Source organism: Podarcis tiliguerta (genome assembly GCF_965153285.1).
Source record: "Podarcis tiliguerta genome assembly, chromosome: 5".
Lineage (NCBI taxonomy): Eukaryota > Metazoa > Chordata > Lepidosauria > Squamata > Lacertidae > Podarcis > Podarcis tiliguerta.
This window is the reverse complement of record NC_139538.1, coordinates 38,223,638-38,244,631: the sequence shown is the minus strand read 5'-3', so window position 1 is coordinate 38,244,631 and position 20,994 is coordinate 38,223,638. Positions and strand designations below refer to the sequence as shown.

The 20,994-nt window shown below is 40.8% G+C and overlaps 1 protein-coding gene across 4 annotated transcripts in view; it reads left to right on the top strand.

Annotated features, from left to right (window-relative positions):
• The window catches only part of STAG1 (STAG1 cohesin complex component), a 104,961-nt gene extending 87,313 nt beyond the window's left edge, over positions 1 to 17,648 (top strand). For all 4 annotated transcript variants that reach the window (XM_083443191.1, XM_083443190.1, XM_083443193.1 and 1 more), the window contains exons 23-34: positions 1,205 to 1,297; positions 2,413 to 2,587; positions 4,016 to 4,155; positions 5,009 to 5,110; positions 5,397 to 5,545; positions 6,596 to 6,724; positions 9,943 to 10,148; positions 12,047 to 12,218; positions 12,865 to 12,975; positions 14,558 to 14,672; positions 15,312 to 15,392; positions 15,479 to 17,648. In XM_083443191.1, coding sequence (XP_083299317.1) covers positions 1,205 to 1,297; positions 2,413 to 2,587; positions 4,016 to 4,155; positions 5,009 to 5,110; positions 5,397 to 5,545; positions 6,596 to 6,724; positions 9,943 to 10,148; positions 12,047 to 12,218; positions 12,865 to 12,975; positions 14,558 to 14,672; positions 15,312 to 15,392; positions 15,479 to 15,502 — 1,497 coding nt within the window. In that variant the 3' untranslated portion in view covers positions 15,503 to 17,648. The remainder of the gene's footprint in view (positions 1 to 1,204; positions 1,298 to 2,412; positions 2,588 to 4,015; positions 4,156 to 5,008; positions 5,111 to 5,396; positions 5,546 to 6,595; positions 6,725 to 9,942; positions 10,149 to 12,046; positions 12,219 to 12,864; positions 12,976 to 14,557; positions 14,673 to 15,311; positions 15,393 to 15,478) is intronic.
• The last annotated feature ends 3,346 nt before the right edge of the window (positions 17,649 to 20,994 follow it).

Here is a 20,994-nt window from a genome sequence, read left to right as displayed (position 1 = left end):
TCAATTTGATTTATCCATCATAATCTCAGATTCTTATATGAAGGCCTTGCAGCTTCCTCACAGACGCACTATAACTACCGTCTGCATATCAAGTTCAGGAATAGTTACCATGGAAAAATTCAAGATTACAGTGCAATTTTCTCCTATTACCGTACTTCTTCATGTGAATTAAGGCCTGCCTCTAAGAGAATGCTTGATAACCAAATTATCAAGCTACCTCTTTAGTCCTTTGTACCATCTGTTATCTTTTGGACACTAAGTGATGCCTGTCCTGTTCTCCCGTGCTTTTTAGTGGTTTTTAAAGAGACTGTTCATGGTTGCAGCTCTTATATTCTGACCCTTTCACTTTTAACTTGCTGGCTGTGTTTTAGAACTATAGATTATTCTATTGTTTTTATTGATTAAGCACCCTTGAAGCAGAGGATCTTTCTGTTGTTTTTGTTTGTCTGAGCGCATGTGTAAAGGTATGAACTTTTCAATCAAGGTATTAGTCATATCTGTTCAGTGAGCTTTCTGGTCTGCAGCAAAAGTAACATCCATTCTCTGTGTTATACCTCGTTGCTCCCTGATGTCTTAACTTGCTAATTTTGAGAATGTATGTGATTATGATGGGCTTCATGGATAGTAAAGCTTCCTATTTTTGCAGAGTTAAGGCCAGAATAAGTGCATCAACAGTCTCAGAGGAAAAGATTCATGATTCTCATATTGTGTGTGTGGTGTTTCTATTTTGATTTTTTACCTCATGGGGAGCAAAGCAGCTTGGGAAGGGGAGAGGATTGAGTAGCCCCATCTGCTGAAACTGGCAATATTCCACAAATTTTTCGCTTTAAAGAAACACACACAAAACTCCCAAATATTGTTTTGTTAGATTATACAAATTATATTTTTCTGCCCCCTCATACTATATGCCTGTTACTTGGGCTTTGGTTTTAACAGATCTCTGTAACTTATTGTTGTGTTATAGTACGATTTTTAAAAAGTGATTCTGAATCTTGCAGGCCTTGTCTAGGCCAAAAATTACTTTATTTATAAATAGTGTAATTTAGTTTAGTTTTCTTTTGTCTTTCTGTCTGTCTCAATAGGTGTCTTGATGGACTGGGAGTTTATTCAGTAATCCTACTATAATCCTTTTTTATTTTGGTCTTGACTAGACAAACTTTGATTAATATGTAAACAATTAATTTCTGTTTAATATTTGCTCCAGGAAGATTTGTTGGTGTTGAGGAAAACAGTGAAATCATTTCTGGCTGTTTGCCAACAGTGTCTATCAAATGTAAACACTCCAGTCAAAGAAGAGGTAAAAGAAATTTCAACAAATTTTCAACATGTCAAACTTAAGTAAATATTTTAAAGCTGTGTTTTACACTGTCTTAAAACAACACACACCCACACATACACACTCCTTGATTAGCATGAATAATAAAATCACAGACATGTTAAATTTTGCAAAAGTGTTTTGTTTTTTGCCTACCAAAATCATTTTTGTTTGTTGGGGACAACTTTCACAGAGGATGAATATAATTAGCCATAGAGTCAAAGATGCTTTAATTTTATGTGACTGGATTCTGGATGAAGATTAAGTATCTTCATTGCAAAGAGCTTGTTTTTATCATGTCATGCAGCACAAAAATTAGATTTCCTTTATTTTCATCAGAACTTTAAATGTACTGAAGGAATTAATTAAAATTGCTTGCAAGTAACCTCAAGAACTAGGTGTCATTTCAGAATTCAGTGGACAATTCATTCCCTTGCCCCTTCCTTCCTTTTATCTCCCATAAGCACTCAAGTTTAATGTAATGTCAAAACCACTCTCATTGAATTCAAGAGTTCACACTGTACTTTTAAAAAACAACTAAGTGTCCAATCTAGAATAATTCATGGAAATGTGACAACACCAGACACACAGATACTAATTTGTGGAGGCAGGGAAGGTAAATTATGCCATTAACATCTTGATTGGTTTGGTTCATGAAATCTATGATATTAATTTTAAGCTGCTCCTGAATGGTGCATAGGCATTAGGATGGAATAGGAATCTCTTTCTCGATATAGATATAGACACACACACACACACACCCCTATTTATAGTAGCTATTACACACCTTTTCTTCAGCTGTCTGGGGAGTAATGGCAAGGATTTATTACCCATGCAGCTTTGAACCTTTTTAACATGTACACCCCAGTTATTGCTGAATAATAACTTAGAGAGGTCAATAATAACTTGCTGCTTCATCTAAAGCAGCTTTCCTTAGTTCAGCAGTGCCCTTTATTGGCAGTTCTCCTCTGCAACAGCTGAATTGTGTGATCCACCAAATATTTGTGTTGAAATCTCATGCTTCAGATTGTTCATTTGGAATCTGAGCCTTTCTTGATGTCTACAGAGTGATTGACTGCAGTGATTTTGTGTTCCAGGCTTTCATGCTGCTCTGTGATCTGTTGATGATTTTTAGCCACCAGCTGATGAGTGGAGGCAGGGAGGGTCTTCAACCTTTGGTGTTTAATCCAGATTCAGGTCTCCAGTCTGAACTCCTTAGCTTTGTAATGGACCATGTCTTCATTGACCAGGATGATGAGAACCAGAGCATGGGTAAATGTTTGCTATCTTGATTTATACTTGCACGTAGATTCAAAAACCACACACCTTACCCATTTATCATGTTTATTTCATTTATGGGCTATATTTTCCTCATATTTATCTTTCCTTATCAGTCTTTTTGTCCTCTAAACCCCATTTCTAGGTTACTTCATGGGAGTGTGAAATGTGGTATCATGAGTAATTCATCTGTTTCACAGAGAGAATGAGCATACCACAAGCTTGTAAATTAGAGATTGAGAACCTGTGGCTTTCCAGATTACTCCAACTCCCAATAGACCTAGGCAGTATGACCAGTGATCAGGAATGATGGGAGTTGTAGTCCAGCAACATCTGGAACGCCACAGGTCCTCCATCACTGTTGTATATGCTACCACTCATTGCACACCAGTGTCTTACAAGTAATATCAGAAGTGATTGTGTTGCATTGATAGTGTTTTGGTGCATGCAGTTGGAGTATTGCTTAGGAGGGGTATCTTTGTTTTTAGAGCTTATGATTTATGTGGAAATTGTTCAATTTGGTTGTGTACTTTTTAGGTATTTTTATTTATTATGACTGCTTTTATTTGTGTTTATATAAATATTTTATGTTGTGAGCTGCCTTGATCAAAGTTTCAACTATGGAAAGGTGGCAAACAAATAAAATAATGATTAGTAAAAGAAAACAATTTGAGATGTAATAATTTTTCATAGAATTTCAGTTAGCTTTCCTTCCTTTTTTTTAAAAAAAAAATTGCTTGATATTCTTGCCACCTTCACATGTAATAATAATCTATGGTTTCTCATGATGTGCATAAGCTATAGGAAGCCTTAGGCTCACATGCTTTCCCATCACCACTTCCCATGTAATGGATGAGGAGGACTTTGAAAGCATTTATTTTCAGTTTCATTTAACAACAGTTCATTGTATCATCCAGATCTAGAATTGTGTTCAAACTAACCATAGCTAGTTCAAACAAGACAGCTTCATTAAGTAGGGTTTGAAGTTGGCTTGTCTGAAACTGCCCATGGTTAACATTAACCACAATTTGTTGTGTCAGACAGCATGACGGTTATCTAAAACTCAAACTAAAAGCTTCTGAGGACCTCCTCCCAGCCACAGGGTGGAGGGAGGAGGCCTGCTGTTTCTCATGCATATTTCACTAAACCATGCTTTATTATGATGTGCAAATGCAACTACTAGACTAGTCAAAATGTCAAATTTGTGGCTTAGTTACAATGAGAGCTCAGCTTCCAGAGTTCAAACTCCTACCAATACTCATAATTCATTTTGCGTATTCACCAAATTGCTGTCTGACTGTGATCCCACTTAAACCATCCAGTCATATTTTAGTGAATTGTATTGAGTGCCAGTTGAATTTGTGAAGTAGAGTTCAATGTCAGTTTCAAAGGTAACAAATATTTTACTGCTTTAATGTCTAGAGGGAGATGAAGAGGATGAAGCTAATAAAATTGAAGCTTTACACAAGAGAAGAAACCTTTTGGCTGCCTTTAGCAAACTTATAATTTATGACATTGTAGACATGCATGCAGCAGCTGATATCTTCAAACATTATATGAAGGTATGGTTCCATAATTGTTTCATTTCTCATAATAATATCAGATTTGTGCTGTGAACTGCATTAACTTCCAGGATGTGGTTTTGCCTTGTTTTGAATGATACTCTTATTGGACAGCGTTAGTACTTTGTCTAGTCTTAATTATCCTGCATCTCAGGGGGTTGGACTAGATGACCCTTGGGGTCCCTTCCAAATCTATAATTTTATGGTTCAATGAATCCTGCAAGATTTTTAGTAATAATGCAGCTGAAATATATTGGCGTGTGGGAGTGATTGGTAGCTCTTTGGCCCAAACAATGTAAAACCGACTAACCCTTTCTCTAGGAAGCTTCCATACATAGAAATGGAGTGCCACTCATGGAAACAGTCCTTCCATGAGCAGAGTTCTTATTCTATGTATGAAAGCTTCTTCCATTGAAGGAGCAAAGAGTGTGAATTCAGCCCTCTGATTGACATCCAATGACACGTTAGGGCTTCCTCTTCCTCTCCTCCCCCACTGCACCACATCAAAAATCCCTAAATTCACTATAAAGCATTGTCAACTGAAGAGGGACAGAATACAGTGGTAGCTCTGGTTATGAACGCTTCGGGTTACGAACTCCGCTGACCCAGAAGTAGCTGCTTCTAGTTGTGAACTTTGCCCCAGGATGTGAAGAGAAATTGCGCACCGGAAAACCCCATTAGCAAAATCACGCCTCAGGATAAGAACGGTTTCAGCTTAGGAACGGACCTCCAGAACGAATTCAGTTCGTAACCAGAGGTACCACTGTATGGAAAGAGTACATAAAATTGAAGATAGTCAAGACTAAATGTTACATGTCACACTAAAAGAGTGTTTTCTCTCTCTTTCTTTTAGTACTACAATGACTATGGGGATATAATTAAGGAGACATTGAGTAAAACAAGGCAAATTGATAAAATTCAGTGTGCAAAAACCCTCATTCTCAGTTTGCAGCAGGTAAGAATCTTAGGCATCAAGAATTGTAACTTGTGAAACAGTTCTGAATTAAAGTGGAAGTTCCCCCCCCCCAAAAAAACCTGCTATATTTCTTGCTGTTGACCACTTCTTTTTACTGCTGTGTTAGACATAATTAATAGATTTGTTGTCATTCATTCCCCGGGTTGAAACAACTTCATTTAACCCTAAGTAATTATTACATGGCAGCTGACACCCATGTATATGCTGCAGACTTCCATTTGAAACACTTGTGTTCAAAATTTTAACCATTCTATTATTTCTTTAGCTGTTTAACGAGCTTGTTCAAGAGCAAGGTCCTAACCTGGACAGGACATCAGCCCATGTCAGTGGGATTAAGGAGCTGGCCCGAAGGTTTGCTCTTACTTTTGGCCTGGACCAGATCAAGACAAGAGAGGCTGTAGCCACGTTACACAAGTGAGTGGCAAGGGATACATTAAAAGGCACTTAACCCGTGTGAGAGATTTTTAGTGTGGAATTATGTCAGTTTGTCAAATAATTACAGCAATTTCTCTTCTTTCTATTTATGAATTCAGCATATATGCTTATGAGAAATATGCTGGTGTTGGAGAGAAACACAGAAATTTGTTTGTATTAGGTTTATATTTTAAAATCCTTGACTAATCTACCTCATCAAGGATGTGGGATGTATAGCAATTCCATCTCCCTCTCTAGACTCTGTCAGATTGGGAACATTTGACTTCTGGTGCCTAAAATGACAGAAATTGTCTCAGTGGCTTGGGGTGCCTTTTATCACCTTTGACTAAAAGCTCAACTGTGGCATTACATGGACAGATAAATGTCCAAATAACAATTATTCATGCCCTGGTGTCCTACCTAGATTGCAGCAGTGCATTATCTATGGGGACGTCTTTGAAAAGAGTCTAGAAACTTCAGCTGGTCCAAAACCAGGCAAGATTTATTAACAGGAACTGACCAATATGCCTATGTTACGTCCCTCATTTTTCATATGCACTGGCTGCCGGTATGTTTCCCAGTCCTCTTCAAAGTTTAGGCATTACCTTTTAAATCCTAAATGCCTTTGTGACACAGGGTACCTGAAGGATTGCCTCCTCCTATGATACCAGACTCTAAAGTCATATTTAGAGGCCCCTTTCCACATTCCCATGGAGAGTGAAGTTTGATGGGGGTGGGATACTTGAGGGAGGGCTTTTTCAGGGATGGTGCCCTGGTTGTGGAATGTCCTCTGTAGAGAGGCTCACTTGGCACCTTCATTATACTTCTTTTAGTCCCAGACTTTAAAAATTCTTAAGCTCCTTTAGTGCTTTTTTAAAAGTTTGCTGGTGGTGGTTCAATTATTTGTTGTGGCTATTTCCATTTCCTTATTTTGTTTTGTTTTTTGAAATATGGCTTTTATGTTGAGCTGTTCACTGCACAGAGAGTATTAGTTATTGGGCAGTATAGTGTTGCAAATAAATCAGTTATGTCCTTTGAACCTTATTACAGAGATGGCATAGAATTTGCTTTTAAATATCAGAATCAGAAAGGCCAAGAATATCCTCCTCCCAACCTTGCTTTCTTGGAAGTGCTTAGTGAATTTTCTTCTAAACTCCTGCGGCAGGACAAAAAGACAGTGTAAGTACTGTTTTTTATGTATTTTTATGTATTTTACTATATTTCTTTTAATTAGTGTTTTTATGGAGCAGCCAAGTAATTTCGTTGTCCCCGAAGGGGGCAATGACAATAAAGATATTATTATTATATTATTATTATTATTGCTGATTGTATGTTTATTTTGTTCTTGTTTATTCAATTTATATACCACACTTAATCTGAAGATTCCAAGGCAGTGTACAACATTAAACAAATGATCACAGAAAAATCATAGCGCCCCCACCCCCGCTTTTAAAAGGCCATAGATTAATGGTTGGATGCCTGGCTAAAGAGGAATGTTATTGATCTGTATACAGGAAGCTAAAAATTATCTGCTGTTTGAAATTACGTGTAATGGCAATTTCTGTAACTGGCTTTGGACTCCACAAGGGTTCAAACTGTTTGGATTCAGGGAACTATGGGTTATCTGTTCTTAAAACCATGTTCCCATAGCATCCTGTCTCATACTCTGAAGCAATGTAGGCAGGTAATAAATAATGTACCTTGACTCTAGAAGAGGAGGCTTATCCTCCTGATCGCCTGTCCTCTTTGTGAGGGTTGGGGGAGCAAGAACTGGCAAGATCTCATGAGTTGGACTGCTTCTACAAGCTAGGTCTTCAGGCTCAAGTCCCTTTAGTTTGTTTGTGTGCTAGCTTGAGGATGCTGAAATTATATTCTGATTATGCATAATGCTTTAAAAACGGCTTCTTCTCCCTAATTTAAATGATAAATTATTTGCACATAGGTTTTGCAGATTTTTAGTCCTTGTATATATGCTTATACATTTGTGAACACAGTGTACCGTATTTTTCGCCCTATAAGACGCACTTTTCCCCCTCCAAAAATGAAGGGGAAATGTGTGTGCGTCCTATGGGGCGAATGCAGGCTTTCGCGGAAGCCTGGAGAGTGAGAGGCGTCGGTGCGCACCGACACCTCTTGCTCTCCAGGCTCCAGGAAGCTATCCGCAAGCCTTGCGCACCTGGGGGGAGTTCCCCTGGGCGCGCAAGGCTTGCGGCGGCAGCCTGCAGCGCGGGACACGGGGCGCCCTTCGGAGGACGCCCCGTGCTTCGCGCAAGTGTCCGCAAGCCTTCCGCACCGGGGGAGAACTCCCCCCCGGCGCGCAAGGCTTGCGGCGGCAGCCTGCAGCGCGGAACACGGGGCGCCCTTCGGAGGACTCCCCGTGCTTCGCGCAAGTGCCAGCAAGCCTCGCGCGCCGGGGGAGAACTCCCCCCCCGCGCGCAAGGCTTGCGGGCGGCAGCCTGCAGCGCGGAACACGGGGCGCCCTTCGGAGGACTCCCCGTGCTTCGCGCAAGTGCCAGCAAGCCTCGCGCGCCGGGGGAGAACTCCCCCCCCGCGCGCAAGGCTTGCGGGCGGCAGCCTGCAGCGCGGAACACGGGGCGCCCTTCGGAGGACTCCCCGTGCTTCGCGCAAGTGCCAGCAAGCCTCGCGCACTGGGGGAGAACTCCCCCCCGGCGCGCAAGGCTTGCGGGCGGCAGCCTGCAGCGCGGAACACGGGGCGCCCTTCGGAGGACTCCCCGTGCTTCGCGCAAGTGCCAGCAAGCCTCGCGCACCGGGGGAGAACTCCCCCCCGGCGCGCAAGGCTTGCGGGCGGCAGCGCGGAACACGGGGCGCCCTTCGGAGGACGCCCCGTGCTTCGCGCAAGTGTCCGCAAGCCTTCCGCACCGGGGGAGAACTCCCCCCCGGCGCGCAAGGCTTGCGGCGGCAGCCTGCAGCGCGGAACACGGGGCGCCCTTCGGAGGACTCCCCGTGCTTCGCGCAAGTGCCAGCAAGCCTCGCGCACCGGGGGAGAACTCCCCCCCCCCGGCGCGCAAGGCTTGCGGGCGGCAGCCTGCAGCGCGGAACACGGGGCGCCCTTCGGAGGACTCCCCGTGCTTCGCGCAAGTGCCAGCAAGCCTCGCGCACTGGGGGAGAACTCCCCCCCGGCGCGCAAGGCTTGCGGGCGGCAGCCTGCAGCGCGGAACACGGGGCGCCCTTCGGAGGACTCCCCGTGCTTCGCGCAAGTGCCAGCAAGCCTCGCGCACCGTGGGAGAACTCCCCCCGGCGCGCAAGGCTTGCGGGCGGCAGCGCGGAACACGGGGCGCCCTTCGGAGGACGCCCCGTGCTTCGCGCAAGTGTCAGCAAGCCTTGCGCACCGGGGGAGAACTCCCCCCGGCGCGCAAGGCTTGCGGGCGGCTGCTGCCGCCCGGCGCATGGGGCGCCCTGCAGCAGAGCGCCCTGGCGCCAGGCAGACATCGGCCAGCCCCACAAGGTCGGGGGACAGCGGGGAGGCGCAGCGCCGCCATCCCACTGTTCCCCGACCTGGTTTTGGGGGGGAAATAAAGGGAAAAATTTTTTTCCTTTATTTCCCCCCAAAAAAAGTAGGTGCGTCCTATGGGACGGAGCGTCCTATGGGACGAAAAATACGGTAAATAATAATATTAAAAGGTAGTTTGGCTTCACAAAAGCGATACAGTGGTACCTCAGAAGTCAAATGGAATCTGTTCCGGAGGTCCGTTCGACTTCCAAAACGTTCGGAAACCAAGGCGTGGCTTCTGATTGGCTACAGCAAGCTCCTGCAAACTGAAACACTTCTGGGTTTGCGGCGTTTGGGAGCCAAAACATTAGACTCCCAAGGCGTTTGCGAACCAAGGTACAACTGTACTGGGAATAAATCTAATCCTTATATAGCAGCTTTGGTTGGAAGAAGACACTGGGCAGTTGACGAGGATATACTGATCTTCAAATAAATAAATATTATTCTCTTGTATAACCTTGCACAGCCTGAGCCTGCATATTCTAAATCTGCATATAAATATTGCCAGCTGCAACAACCAGAAAATTTCTGCTGCTCTTGTGGATGGAAAAAAAATGAAGCCAAGTAGCTAAGGGAGTCTATTTCATAGTGTTTGTATGTGCAGTTTTGTTAATACATTACATGTGCATATTGGGAATCCCTATATGTGTCCATCCCACATAACCCCACCCCCCAAATACATCCGCTTTTAGCTATTGGCAGGAAAACTTTAAACCCCCCCCCCCCCCACAAACAGTCAGGGTAAATTTCCCTTAGAATGTAGATGACCCTGGTATAATGCAGAACATCTGGTGGCTAATTAAGGCAGAAGTGATACTGTGATTACAAAAACTATTTTATTCATATTTTATTTATTTATCCTCTTGCTGTCTTCTCCTGCCACCAGTCACACTTACCTGGAGAAGTTCCTAACAGAACAGATGATGGAGAGGAGGGAAGATGTATGGCTTCCACTGATTTCCTACAGAAATTCATTAGTTACAGGTGGAGAAGATGATAGGATGTCTGTAAATAGTGGGAGCAGTAGCAGCAAAGCCTCTTCAGTGAGAAATAAGAAAGGCCGACCTCCGCTTCACAAGAAAAGAGTTGAGGGTAAGTATGGGTTTGAAGGATGCCTGTTACTTAGTGGACCAGAATTGCACCTGACAAAGACTTGGAACTTTCTTTGACTTCACGCTGTTGAAATAGACCTCAGGATTTGAGAGTGGCATCTCTTATTGGAACATCATTTGACAGCAAGGGAGTTAAGGGTCGATATTATTTAGGCAGAAATAGAAAAAGCAGAAAATAAAAACCTTCCAGGCCTTTTCACAGAAGTTAGTCAAAGTTTTCCTGGACATTCTAGTGGCTTTGAATCTCATTAAAAGTCCTATTTTTACATTGTATGAGTAAAGCACTTTCATAAAGTTACTTCATATTGTGCATAGGTAGCTTCTAGTATACAGATCGTTGTTTCTTTGTTTATAAGATTTATTACCCACCCTTCACCATAGGGTCTCAGGGCCTGTTACAACAACTTATTCAATTATAAAAAGAAGCAATACAGTTCTAAACAAAAAGAGAATAAGATAGATTAAATCAAAGAGATGGATCCTACAAAACCAAGTAACTGCCAAAAACCAGGACACAGAGGTATCTTCAGCATATGTGAGAACTCTGTAGGGAATTTGTACGAAGTTCCACAATTTAGGGGTTGCCACAGAGAAATCCCTCCTCTGGGCCACTATTTCCCTGCACTTGTGCAGGTAGCAGAACTACTGAGAGAACCCTTCTGCTGATCTTAACACCCAAGAAAGCTTGCCGGGATTAAGGTGGTCTTTCAGATATTTGCAGTATTGAGTTTGTCCGATCTTTTCATACTTAAAGGTTTTATTGATATAGAGAGCAATTGGCAGGTCTCAAAACTATAAAAGCAAACATTGTGGCATATAAATTTTGTTTTCTCTTAGGTAAGATTCCCAGGATGGGGAAATCATCAGTTTAGACTGAGATTAGGCCTGGGCAAGACTGCTTGCAAGTTTATCCTGTTTCCCAAATATCTCAGCTTGAGATGTTTGAAAAACTGAATAGACCAAATCTTGTAGGGACCTTCTCTTAGTGTAGCAATAGAGGTAATTGAGTAAATGTGTGTATACATTCTTCTACTGAATGTATATCAGATGGGTTTGTTTCCACGTGCAAGAGATGGAGGAAGTAAGAGCAGTGAGAATGTAGAAAGCTTTGCAGATTTTTAGAGTAATCCTAAAAGGTCAATATACTGCTTGTATCAAGAAGTCAGGCGAATTAGTGGATTTTGGGGAATGAGACAAAATTCACTTGCCAAGATCACCAGATGCTATATTTATATATTAAACAGATTGGTATGAAATATTCAAAAAAATCATATCCTGCAGAGCAGCTTGCTTAAGGTTTTACAAGCAGTTGGGTAGGAGATTGGGGTTCCTCAATTATTAATATTTTGTTATTTTGCAACGTCTATGCAGCTTTTCAAAATGGGTTTATTATGAAAAGGTTATAAACAAAGGACACAACAAAGTAACATCAATAGAATCTAGCACAGTAAGTTTAAGAAACAAAAAACATAAGCACGCTACCTGTCAAAGGAGATAAGCCCTTTGGCTCAAGTCTCAAATTAAGCAAGAGATTTATATAATTGCAGAAGTGGTAGGAACCATGATGCAAACACCATATGAAAAAAAAATCCCCTATAATGCTGTGAAATCCTAATGCCTACAATCAGTCTGTGAAGAAAAATAGATTATGCAATAAACATTTCTCTTGTAGAGCTGGTGTCTTTTTAATGGCACAGAAGTAATACATTAGAGCTCAACCTGAAGAAAAATGCTAGATTTATTAATCATTTGTTCAATGTGACAGAAAACTAAATTTTTATAAACTGTTTAAAATAAATGGTATATTATCAGCACAAGTTAAAAATGGCAATAGCACTAAACCTTTGTGGTGTGTAATAGTTTATTAACTTTTGTCAGATGAGAATATTGAAGGCTCCTGGCTGAATAGAAATGACAGCATCCAAACTCCAGGTGCTCTGCAGACTCCACAACTCACATCAACGGTGCTGAGAGAGAACACTCGGCAAATTGGGGAGCAAATTCAGGAACACGAGTCAGAACCTGGATCTGAGCAGGATTTTTTGCACAAGTATGTACCAGTGAAATGCTTCCATTGTAAAAAGAAATTCCTATTTAAAATGCTGCTAGAATGAAAATTCTACCAGAAAAGCTTAATTTAAAAACTCACATTCATAAAACTAATTCAGATGCAGTCTTCTTCTTCTTTGCGTTTTTGAACTGAAACAAAGGAATTTGGCAAGGGGGAGTTTAGTGCAGAGCTTCCCAAGTATTCTTTAAAGTTTTTTGTTTGTTTAAAAATATCACCAAGTTGTGACTGGCAGCACAACTGCCCCTTTCTTCTAAAAGACAAAACAAAAGATTTCCAGACAAAAACAGAACTTGTGATATGCAATCACATTCCACATGGCAAAAACAACCAGGATAAAGTATTGCATTTTTCTGAGGCACAAAATATTGTGCTTTAAGTGCTGCACCCTGGAAGGATGGAGCCAGTGTAAAAAAACAAGGGGAGGTATTCTACTTTACTATCACATTTTTATCATTTTATTCCTCCCAGGAGCTAGGAGTGGGATACATTATTTTCTTCCCAATGCCCTTTTTATCCACACAAGAACCTAGTGAGGTAGAATTAGTCTAAGAGATGGTAACTGGTTCAAGGTAACATCAAAATATGTCGGGCATCCATCCTGTGACCGAAAGAGTATATTCTTCAGTCCTCAGATGCAGATATCTTGGCTGGGCCAACAGAAATTAGAAGACTTAAGTCGAAAGGACAGGACGGGAATGAGCTACATGAAAGGACGAAGTGGTGTAAGGCATGCAGTGTAAGTATTCTCAGATCCCAGTGCTGAAATAAGTTAGATATACACTAATAATTCAGTGATTTGTAAACGAAATTTGGTTAGTTGTATTAGTAGCCACTTGGCTTCCAGCAACTCTAGAAAGATATACAGTGCACACAAACAAAGCTATGATGTGGAATAAGGCTTGCCACAGTATCCGTAATAACTGACATTTGGACTGGTAAACACCGTTGAGCACTACAACTGTACTGTGTACTTGTGCAACAGTGATGGTAGTCTCTTCTGCTGGTTAAAAGTTGCATTAATGTGACTTGTTGCAGGCCCTAGTTCATGTCATGGGTTGGCTTATCTTGGGATGTCTGTATGTGATTGGTGCTGGAGTACCTAAACTATGGAGCTGAACTGGTGTACAAGCTTCTGTATTCTGCTGAACAGAATTAAAGTACATTAAAAGTATCAAGAGCATATCTAAAGGCTTAACCACAGTGGTACAGTAGGCTAATTGTGTTGAGCAAGTGCTTAGCAAATATCTGCATCTCAGTGGTAAAAAGCTTTTCTTTTTTATTATTTTAAAATTGAGATGAGGCATTTGCACTTATGCATCCATTGAGTCTCATAATTTTGCAGACCATGCTTCTGTAGATGCAAGAAGATTTCTGAGAAGTTGGGCGGGTGTTATTTCTTGTGGAAATCAAACAGAGGTCCATATGTTCATGGATAACAATTGGTGAATGGAGACTGATTTAGTTCTTTGTGGAGAGGAAGAGCAAGAGCAGTAACAAGCTTCCCTATCTTATGCTTAAGGGAGGGGTGGTATCTGATGGGGGACATGTGCTCCTTCTGAGGTAGTTTGTCCATCTTTGGTCCCCACCCTGCACTCAGTTCTCACCTGTGACTCCTAGAAGCTACCAGGCTGTGTCAGGAACATCTTTGACTGGCCAGCTAAGCCAGGTGAGGGTAACCTATGGGTCTCAAACCCTTGGTGAGTTAGGGACTCCCCTGCGTGTAAATATAGGCTCCAGCAGATTGAGTGGACAAGACCAGTAGTGGGTCCAGTGGTCAAGAAGGCAGTTTCTCCACATGCTGTAGAGGGAAGTGAGGGACAGATGGGGCTTGTCAAGATGTGAAGGTAGCCCATGTACGAGATGGAAGACTGATCCTAAATCTCTGCTGCTTGCGGGATATCCTTGGGAGAAGAAAAGGCTAAGGGGTGAGCCCTACAGAAATCCAGAGTGGAGTCCCAAAAACAGTTGGATGATGCCTTATATTCCTCCTTCTGGCAACTCCTGTAGCCAAACTAGTGCCAAACGTATTTCCCTGCTTTCCTTTGGACCACATCAGTGAGGCAGAGAAGATAGTATTATCATTGGGGAAGCTGATGAGCTCCTTAACACTCTGCCTAGGCTTGCACCCCAGGGAGGTCACTTCATTTCTGCAAACACAGTGGTTTCACTTCAGCCCCAGAGCCGCACCCCATTGTCTCTTGATACAGACAGATGCCAACAGTATCTTATGCTTCAGTCCATGTCTACCCAGTAAGACCAGCAATTATATGTTTGATCTCATTACCAACATATTCATCTTCCTTTTTTCTCCCAACAAGGCGGGGTCTAATGGAGGATGATGCTGAGCCCATCTTTGAAGATGTAATGATGTCTTCACGAGGCCAGTTAGAGGACATGAATGAAGAATTTGAAGACACCATGGTCATTGATCTGGTCAGTAAATCCTTACTTAGTGGCTTTTCAAAGACATCTGAAGACAAGCATGTTTTCAGAAGATTTTAATTTTTGGTGTGTTCTTTTATACTTTGTTGAAAGCCGCCCGGTGACTGGGGTACAAGAATTTGCTGCTGTTGTTAGTCACATAGGAGTACTGTAATAGAAAATAAAAATAGTATACAATACCTTACTCTTTTCTCGTTTGAGCTCTAGGACACCTCCTGAGCTGGCTGCCACGGTTTTGAGATGAGATGAGATCGTTCAGGGGGCTTGCATGTCCAGACTTGCCTTGGGGGTTCACAATCTGTTTCTGTCTCTCTCTGTGTTTGTGCTTTATTAGCATGTTCTGTCTTTTTTCTTAATTTTATTGCTTGGTTGTTGTTTTTTCCATAGTAGGTTGGGTCCCCCCGTCTCCTATCCTGAGCTATCTCTCACTTCCATATTCAGGGATCTCTTCTTGTTGGTTAAGTGTTTCTCCTGAATTGGCAACAAAAGTTGCCATTTGCACCACTCACCGTTCAGATTTCTCTTCGTTAGCTGCTATTAGTGCTAGGAATAGACAAAAAGTCCTTCCTAACGCTTGCTGTCTTGGCTGCTCCTGCTGCCTCTGACAATGACAAAATATTTCTTTTCCAGCCCCCTTCAAGAAACAGACGAGAAAGAGCTGAATTGAGGCCAGATTTCTTTGACTCCGCAGCTATCATTGAAGATGATTCGGTAAGATTTCACAAGGTATTGTTTGCCACTTGGAGCTGAAAAGGATTCTCCTGTGCGTAACTGTTGTTCTCAATTATCTTTCCCAGGGATTTGGAATGCCAATGTTCTGAAGTCTGGCGAAGACACTATACAAATGTGGAACTCTGTTCTTTAGAGCTCAAGGCCTATATACTGTGATAGCTTATATGAAAACCACATTTTTGATGTGATTTGGTTTGATTTTTAACCAAATTATTAAGGTCATTTCCTTTTTGTAATGAGAGAGAAGAGGAGCTTCTTAATGAAACAAGGAATATTGGCCAGTCACCTCAGAAAGGCTGACCTACAAATCATTTGTTTCCCTGTCCTTGACAGTCCTAATGCAGGTTTTTTTTCCTGGATGGGGAGAAGCTTTTAAATTAAAACAGTTAAAAAATAAACACTGTTCTACACATTTTCAGAAAACATTGAATGAAAACAAAACTTTTTAACTTTATTTTTCTGCTGTACAACTTCAAAATGTTTTAACATTTGCCTTTTTATGTTTTAGAAGCTAGCCATTTTATTAAATTTATGCCTGTCAGCCATTGACCAGCAGTGATGCTATCAGCAGGCCATCCTGGCTGGAGAAGTGTTGTTAAACGCACTGGATGTGACTGGCAGTATGGTACACTTCTAGATCCTCTCTGACCATTGAGAGTGGAACACTCTTGCAAAAGAGGGTAGAAGTCAGGTGTATGCATCTCTGCCAAAAAGTCAGATTCTGAAAAGAAAAAATCCCCAGATTTTATACTTCTGAGAAGATTTATTTTTTATTTATAAGAGGGCATAAAATAAGAGATGTCCATAAGCCACTTTTCCAACAGACGCTGTGTAACATTCATTTTATATAGCACTAGGGGAACACACAAACAGCACATTTTCTATTGGTACTTGTTCTGTGCATTTTTAGCAACTTATACCAGCAAATAAAATATTCTCAGAAAAACAAACCAGTGGTTCTAAAGTAATCTATTTGCTGTTTCTACTACCTATTTCATGGCCTGTCAGATCTGAGGTACAAAAGCAGCAACTTTCCTGAGGAATGCAAATCACCGGGTGGGGTGGTGGGAGGAGGGAGACAGAAGTCACACTTGCATTTTCCAAGCAATTTTAACTGTACCATAGAGAAGTGTCTAACTTTCCATGCCGTAAATACCCTTTTGTGCTATTTTTGTAAATTAATTTTGCCAGTTAGATTTACTGTATGTGCTGCATAGAAACTTGTGCTTAGATGGTGACGTTCTTAAGCTTACAATGGAATACAGCTACATTCTCAGTGTTAACTGTGCATTATTAAGAGTAATTATTAAATGATTTTCTAAAAAGCAGAACAATCCAAAAAAACAATCAGCTAATTATTTGTTCTAAGATATTTTCAGTGTCTTCAATGATCTGGACTTTCACTCTGCTTTGATATTATGATTCTTCCTGGTAGCTGCTAATGTAGTTAAAGGACTGATTTTGTTCCTCGGAGGTGAGCACAGCTCCTGTTAATAAGAACATTTGTAAAAATGAGGCCAAACTAGTCTTCTTTTTGGAGTTTAAATGTTAGTGTGCTTTAAAGCAGATCTAAATTGACCCAGTTCTAATATACCTGCTTCAGAGGTGTTTTTTGATAGCAGTTGCAAAATAACTCTGACCTACCTCCCATAAAGGTCCTTTTATTGAATTCAAGGTGCATCCAATGCTTACTTGCCTTTTGGGAGACAAAGACAACATTTAAATCTAGTCATTTAGTTGGGATTTCCCCTCCTAAAAATTGTACAGTACTCAAATTTTGGTTGCCAAAAACATCTAATAATTCAAGCAAGGCAGTTGTTTAGGAATTGAAAAGTTGCTAAAGTCACTGAGTTGGTGCTTCAGGACAAAGTACAAGTTCTCCCAAAACTGTGGACACAAATGGTGCAGTAGCACATCAGTGCAGTGGGCAGAGTGGCATAGCTGCTGGTGGTTTAAATCCATCAGAGACAAACCTTGTGTTCCACAGCCCTTCATATGGAAAACTGAATTTTAATTGATCCTTATAGAATTCTGTAAAAGAAAAGCCGTTTACAAGTAAGTTACCTCCAATGGGTTTCCAGTTCAGTTTGCGGTCAATAGGTTTTTAAAAATGTGTCTCCTTGATTGGTTTTGCTAGTAATTCTGTAAATTGTACATTTACAATTTGAGGTTTTTTCCTTTTGTACAATTTAAAACTGATGCTTCACTTTTCCTTTAATAAACTCCTCAAAATCACATGTGCGGTGGAGTCCTTTCCACAAAAGCATTTGAAAATGGGTGCTTTCTGTTTGGTCTGTCTTCCACTAAATATTTTCCTATAGTGAAGCTTGAAAGTGTGCTAATCCTGCTGCTTGCCCAGCATTCTGGGCAGATCAGACATTGAGGGTTTTCCCTTCTGCAGTAAGAGTGAATATGTTTCACCCTTAAGTGAAACATTTCAGCATCTTTAAAATCTTACATTTCCCCAAGCAGTTGCTGTTCCTTACCCATACCTAATGTGTAATTCAAGTAAATGGATTCAGAGCATGTGGAGTTGAGATTGGGGCTGATACTGTGACCTGTAATGTGCGCAGAAAACTTTGCAGAATCCAGTTGATGGTACAGGATTCAGAAGTCTCCTGCTTTCATTGAAAGAACCTCCACCTCATGATTGTGCAATAGGTGTGTACAAAAGCCCTCCAGAATTCAGTAGACATTCCTCATTTCTCCTGTCAATACACTTATTGCCGAAGCCTCTCTTGCCACCACTTTGGTGATTATTTATACAAAAGCATAACAAGTTCAAAAATAAGCATTTAATAAGTCGACTTGGAAGATCTGTGGTTATGCTGCACACTGAAATGGGAGTTCCTGTAAGTGAGACCTTACTTGACAGTGAAAGAAAAAGTACAGAATTCAGCCAATCTTTTTTGCTGAAATGGGACAGAAACCTGACTTGGGTTTCCACAGTCTGTCTCCTTGTCTGAGTTGATGAGGTGAAGTACTTTTCTCTACACCTGGCAAACACCTGAGAATGGAACAACTTACCATCACACAATAGATTGTAGACTGGCTTTGACAAATATTATATGGCTTCTGGTTCCATGATGTAAGATTGGTAGAGTGTAAATTAATATTTATTTATTTTTATTTTTATTTTAAAAAAAGATCTCTCCAGATATGTGTTCTAAATATCTTATTGACAGAATGCCTGTAGCTCCTCTGGATCTTATCTTCTACCCCTGCCCACCCAAGATAAGTGTCTAGATTTTAGCATTTTTGGCTATTTCTACCAGTAGAGTCCAGAAGCCATGCAACACATTTGTACAGCAACTTGATGTCAACCACAGTCGATTCAATAGGTCTACATAAAGTACTGTTATCTCTTTGGACTCTTTAAATTCACCCTCTGACAAAGGAAACTTCCCTGCCCAAAGGGTGCAGCAGCTTTACACTGAGCAAGGAGAAAAATTATTCAACTTCTAGAAGTAGTAATAAACTTTTCTAGTGGCCCTATCCAATCTATTCATTGGCAAACAATAATTGTTCTCTTAAACACAGATTATAGAACACACTTCGGAATTCTGTACAATTGTGATAACCCATATGAAAAAACAGTGAGTGTCTGCTGTAAAGAACATCTGCTATTTTTATAGGGTTGTTGAACCCTGGACTGAATATTGATACTTGAGTGATAATAATATTGGAATAGCAATGCAGTGGAATATTTGTGGTTCAGTGTCCCACTTTTAGTCATAACTTTCTTTTCTTGGTTCCCTAATAAGTACAAATGTCCTTAGGTTTAAATATTACTTTTAATTTTCATGCCCGCAGCTTTAGAAGTAGCATACATGTTAAGTGCTCTATTGCTGCAAAATCTCTCTGCCCTAAAGGGCTGCCAACCATAGACAGGAAAATGTGGATAAGGTTAAAGAAGTTAGTCACAAAGATGCTCTAGTCTTAATAGAGCTCATGTGCTTCGCTACCTTGATACGTGAAGTTTTTGCCTGGCATTACTAATACATCGGGTGTTAAGGTGCCTGTTTGTTGTCTTGGAGATGTCATTTAGAACAACTTGTGACAGTATTCTCTGGCTGCATCAGCCAGCTTTATCTTGCCTTTTTGATATTGTCCTGTCCATCACTAGCTGCTACTCTTATTAGTTCAATTAATCTTGAATGGTGCAAGTATGCTGGCAGGTGGTCTTGTCCAAATTAATTATCCCAATGTGTTCATTAAAATGCTCGTAAATGGTAATCCTTTCTGTTATTGGAACAAGATGAGGAATGCATCCACCTTCTGCATACCAAACAGGAATATTAACATTGCTGACTTATGAACCTTGTTTCCTTCTGACCTCAAATACATTGTTATGAGTCCATGCTGTTCTTGTTTCTAGCATATCCACTGTCCCTAACCATGTCAATTACATAGTCTCTCTTAACCCTGTTTTGTCTATGGTTAATAACCATTACTTACCAACACACTTGTAAATGTGTTTCAACTGCTGTCTTAACTCACCCTCTCAATTACAAGAGCTCTGCAGAGATGAGGTGGACTTAAAGGTGGGACTTGTAAATACTTAGGGCTACATAAATACCCGTTTGTATAGTTCTTCTCTAAATTGTTTGTATTGGAAATTTATTGTAGTTTTACTAACAATTACAGAAGAATCTTGGAACAGATTACTCCAATATAATAAACAGTGACCAATTTTTTTTCAAATTACCTTTTCATGGTCTTTGTATTGTGTGTGCTAAATATCTACTTCATCTGAACCTATGCATGTAACACAGGAGGACTTCTAGTCTGTCCATTATGGGTTAGAACTATTGTTATTACTACTTTTCTGTCAAAGGCTTTGAATATTTGTTAGCCCAGTTTTCTGACTATCTTTTCCCCTTGGACAAATCCCAGTTCGGTCCTGGATATGGATTCTGAAGCACCATTACTGGCTAAAACTAATTTTCTTCCTGGTAAGTCTGGCACCCTTGATTTTAATTATCAAACATGTCAAACAAAATGGAAATCCTCGCTGCAAATGAAACTGAGAAGTCTAGGGTTCACACTGCAGGCTCTGATAACCTGTAGATATGAGAGAGTCACATCCACAATTAAGCAACGAATATGGGATGTTGAGCTGCAATGCCACATCAGTGAAATGACAAAGTATCTAGAAATTAAAGATAATGGGAGGGGGTTTACTCCAGCAAGGTATTTCTCCAAAACAGAAATACCCAAATTTAGAAGAGCTCTTACCCTTGCCAGATTTACGGTAATATCTTTCCATCAGCATTACTGCAGGGCAGATTTGAAGGCAAACCATATTCACAGCGAACATGCCTGTGGGGTTTGAAGGAAGTTGAAACTGCAACGCATGCCCTGCTACATTGTCATTACTACAAGGCTATACACATTATATTTATCATGCAGTAAACCTCAAGCAGAACTGATGATTATTACTTAAAATACTTAATAGAGGACAGGGAACCAGAGATTACCTTAAAAGTGGCTAAATTCTGTGCTACTACTATAAAATTAAGGATACAAGCTTTGAATGAATCTAACGGCCAATGTCTTAATATGTTTTAAATTAGTGATT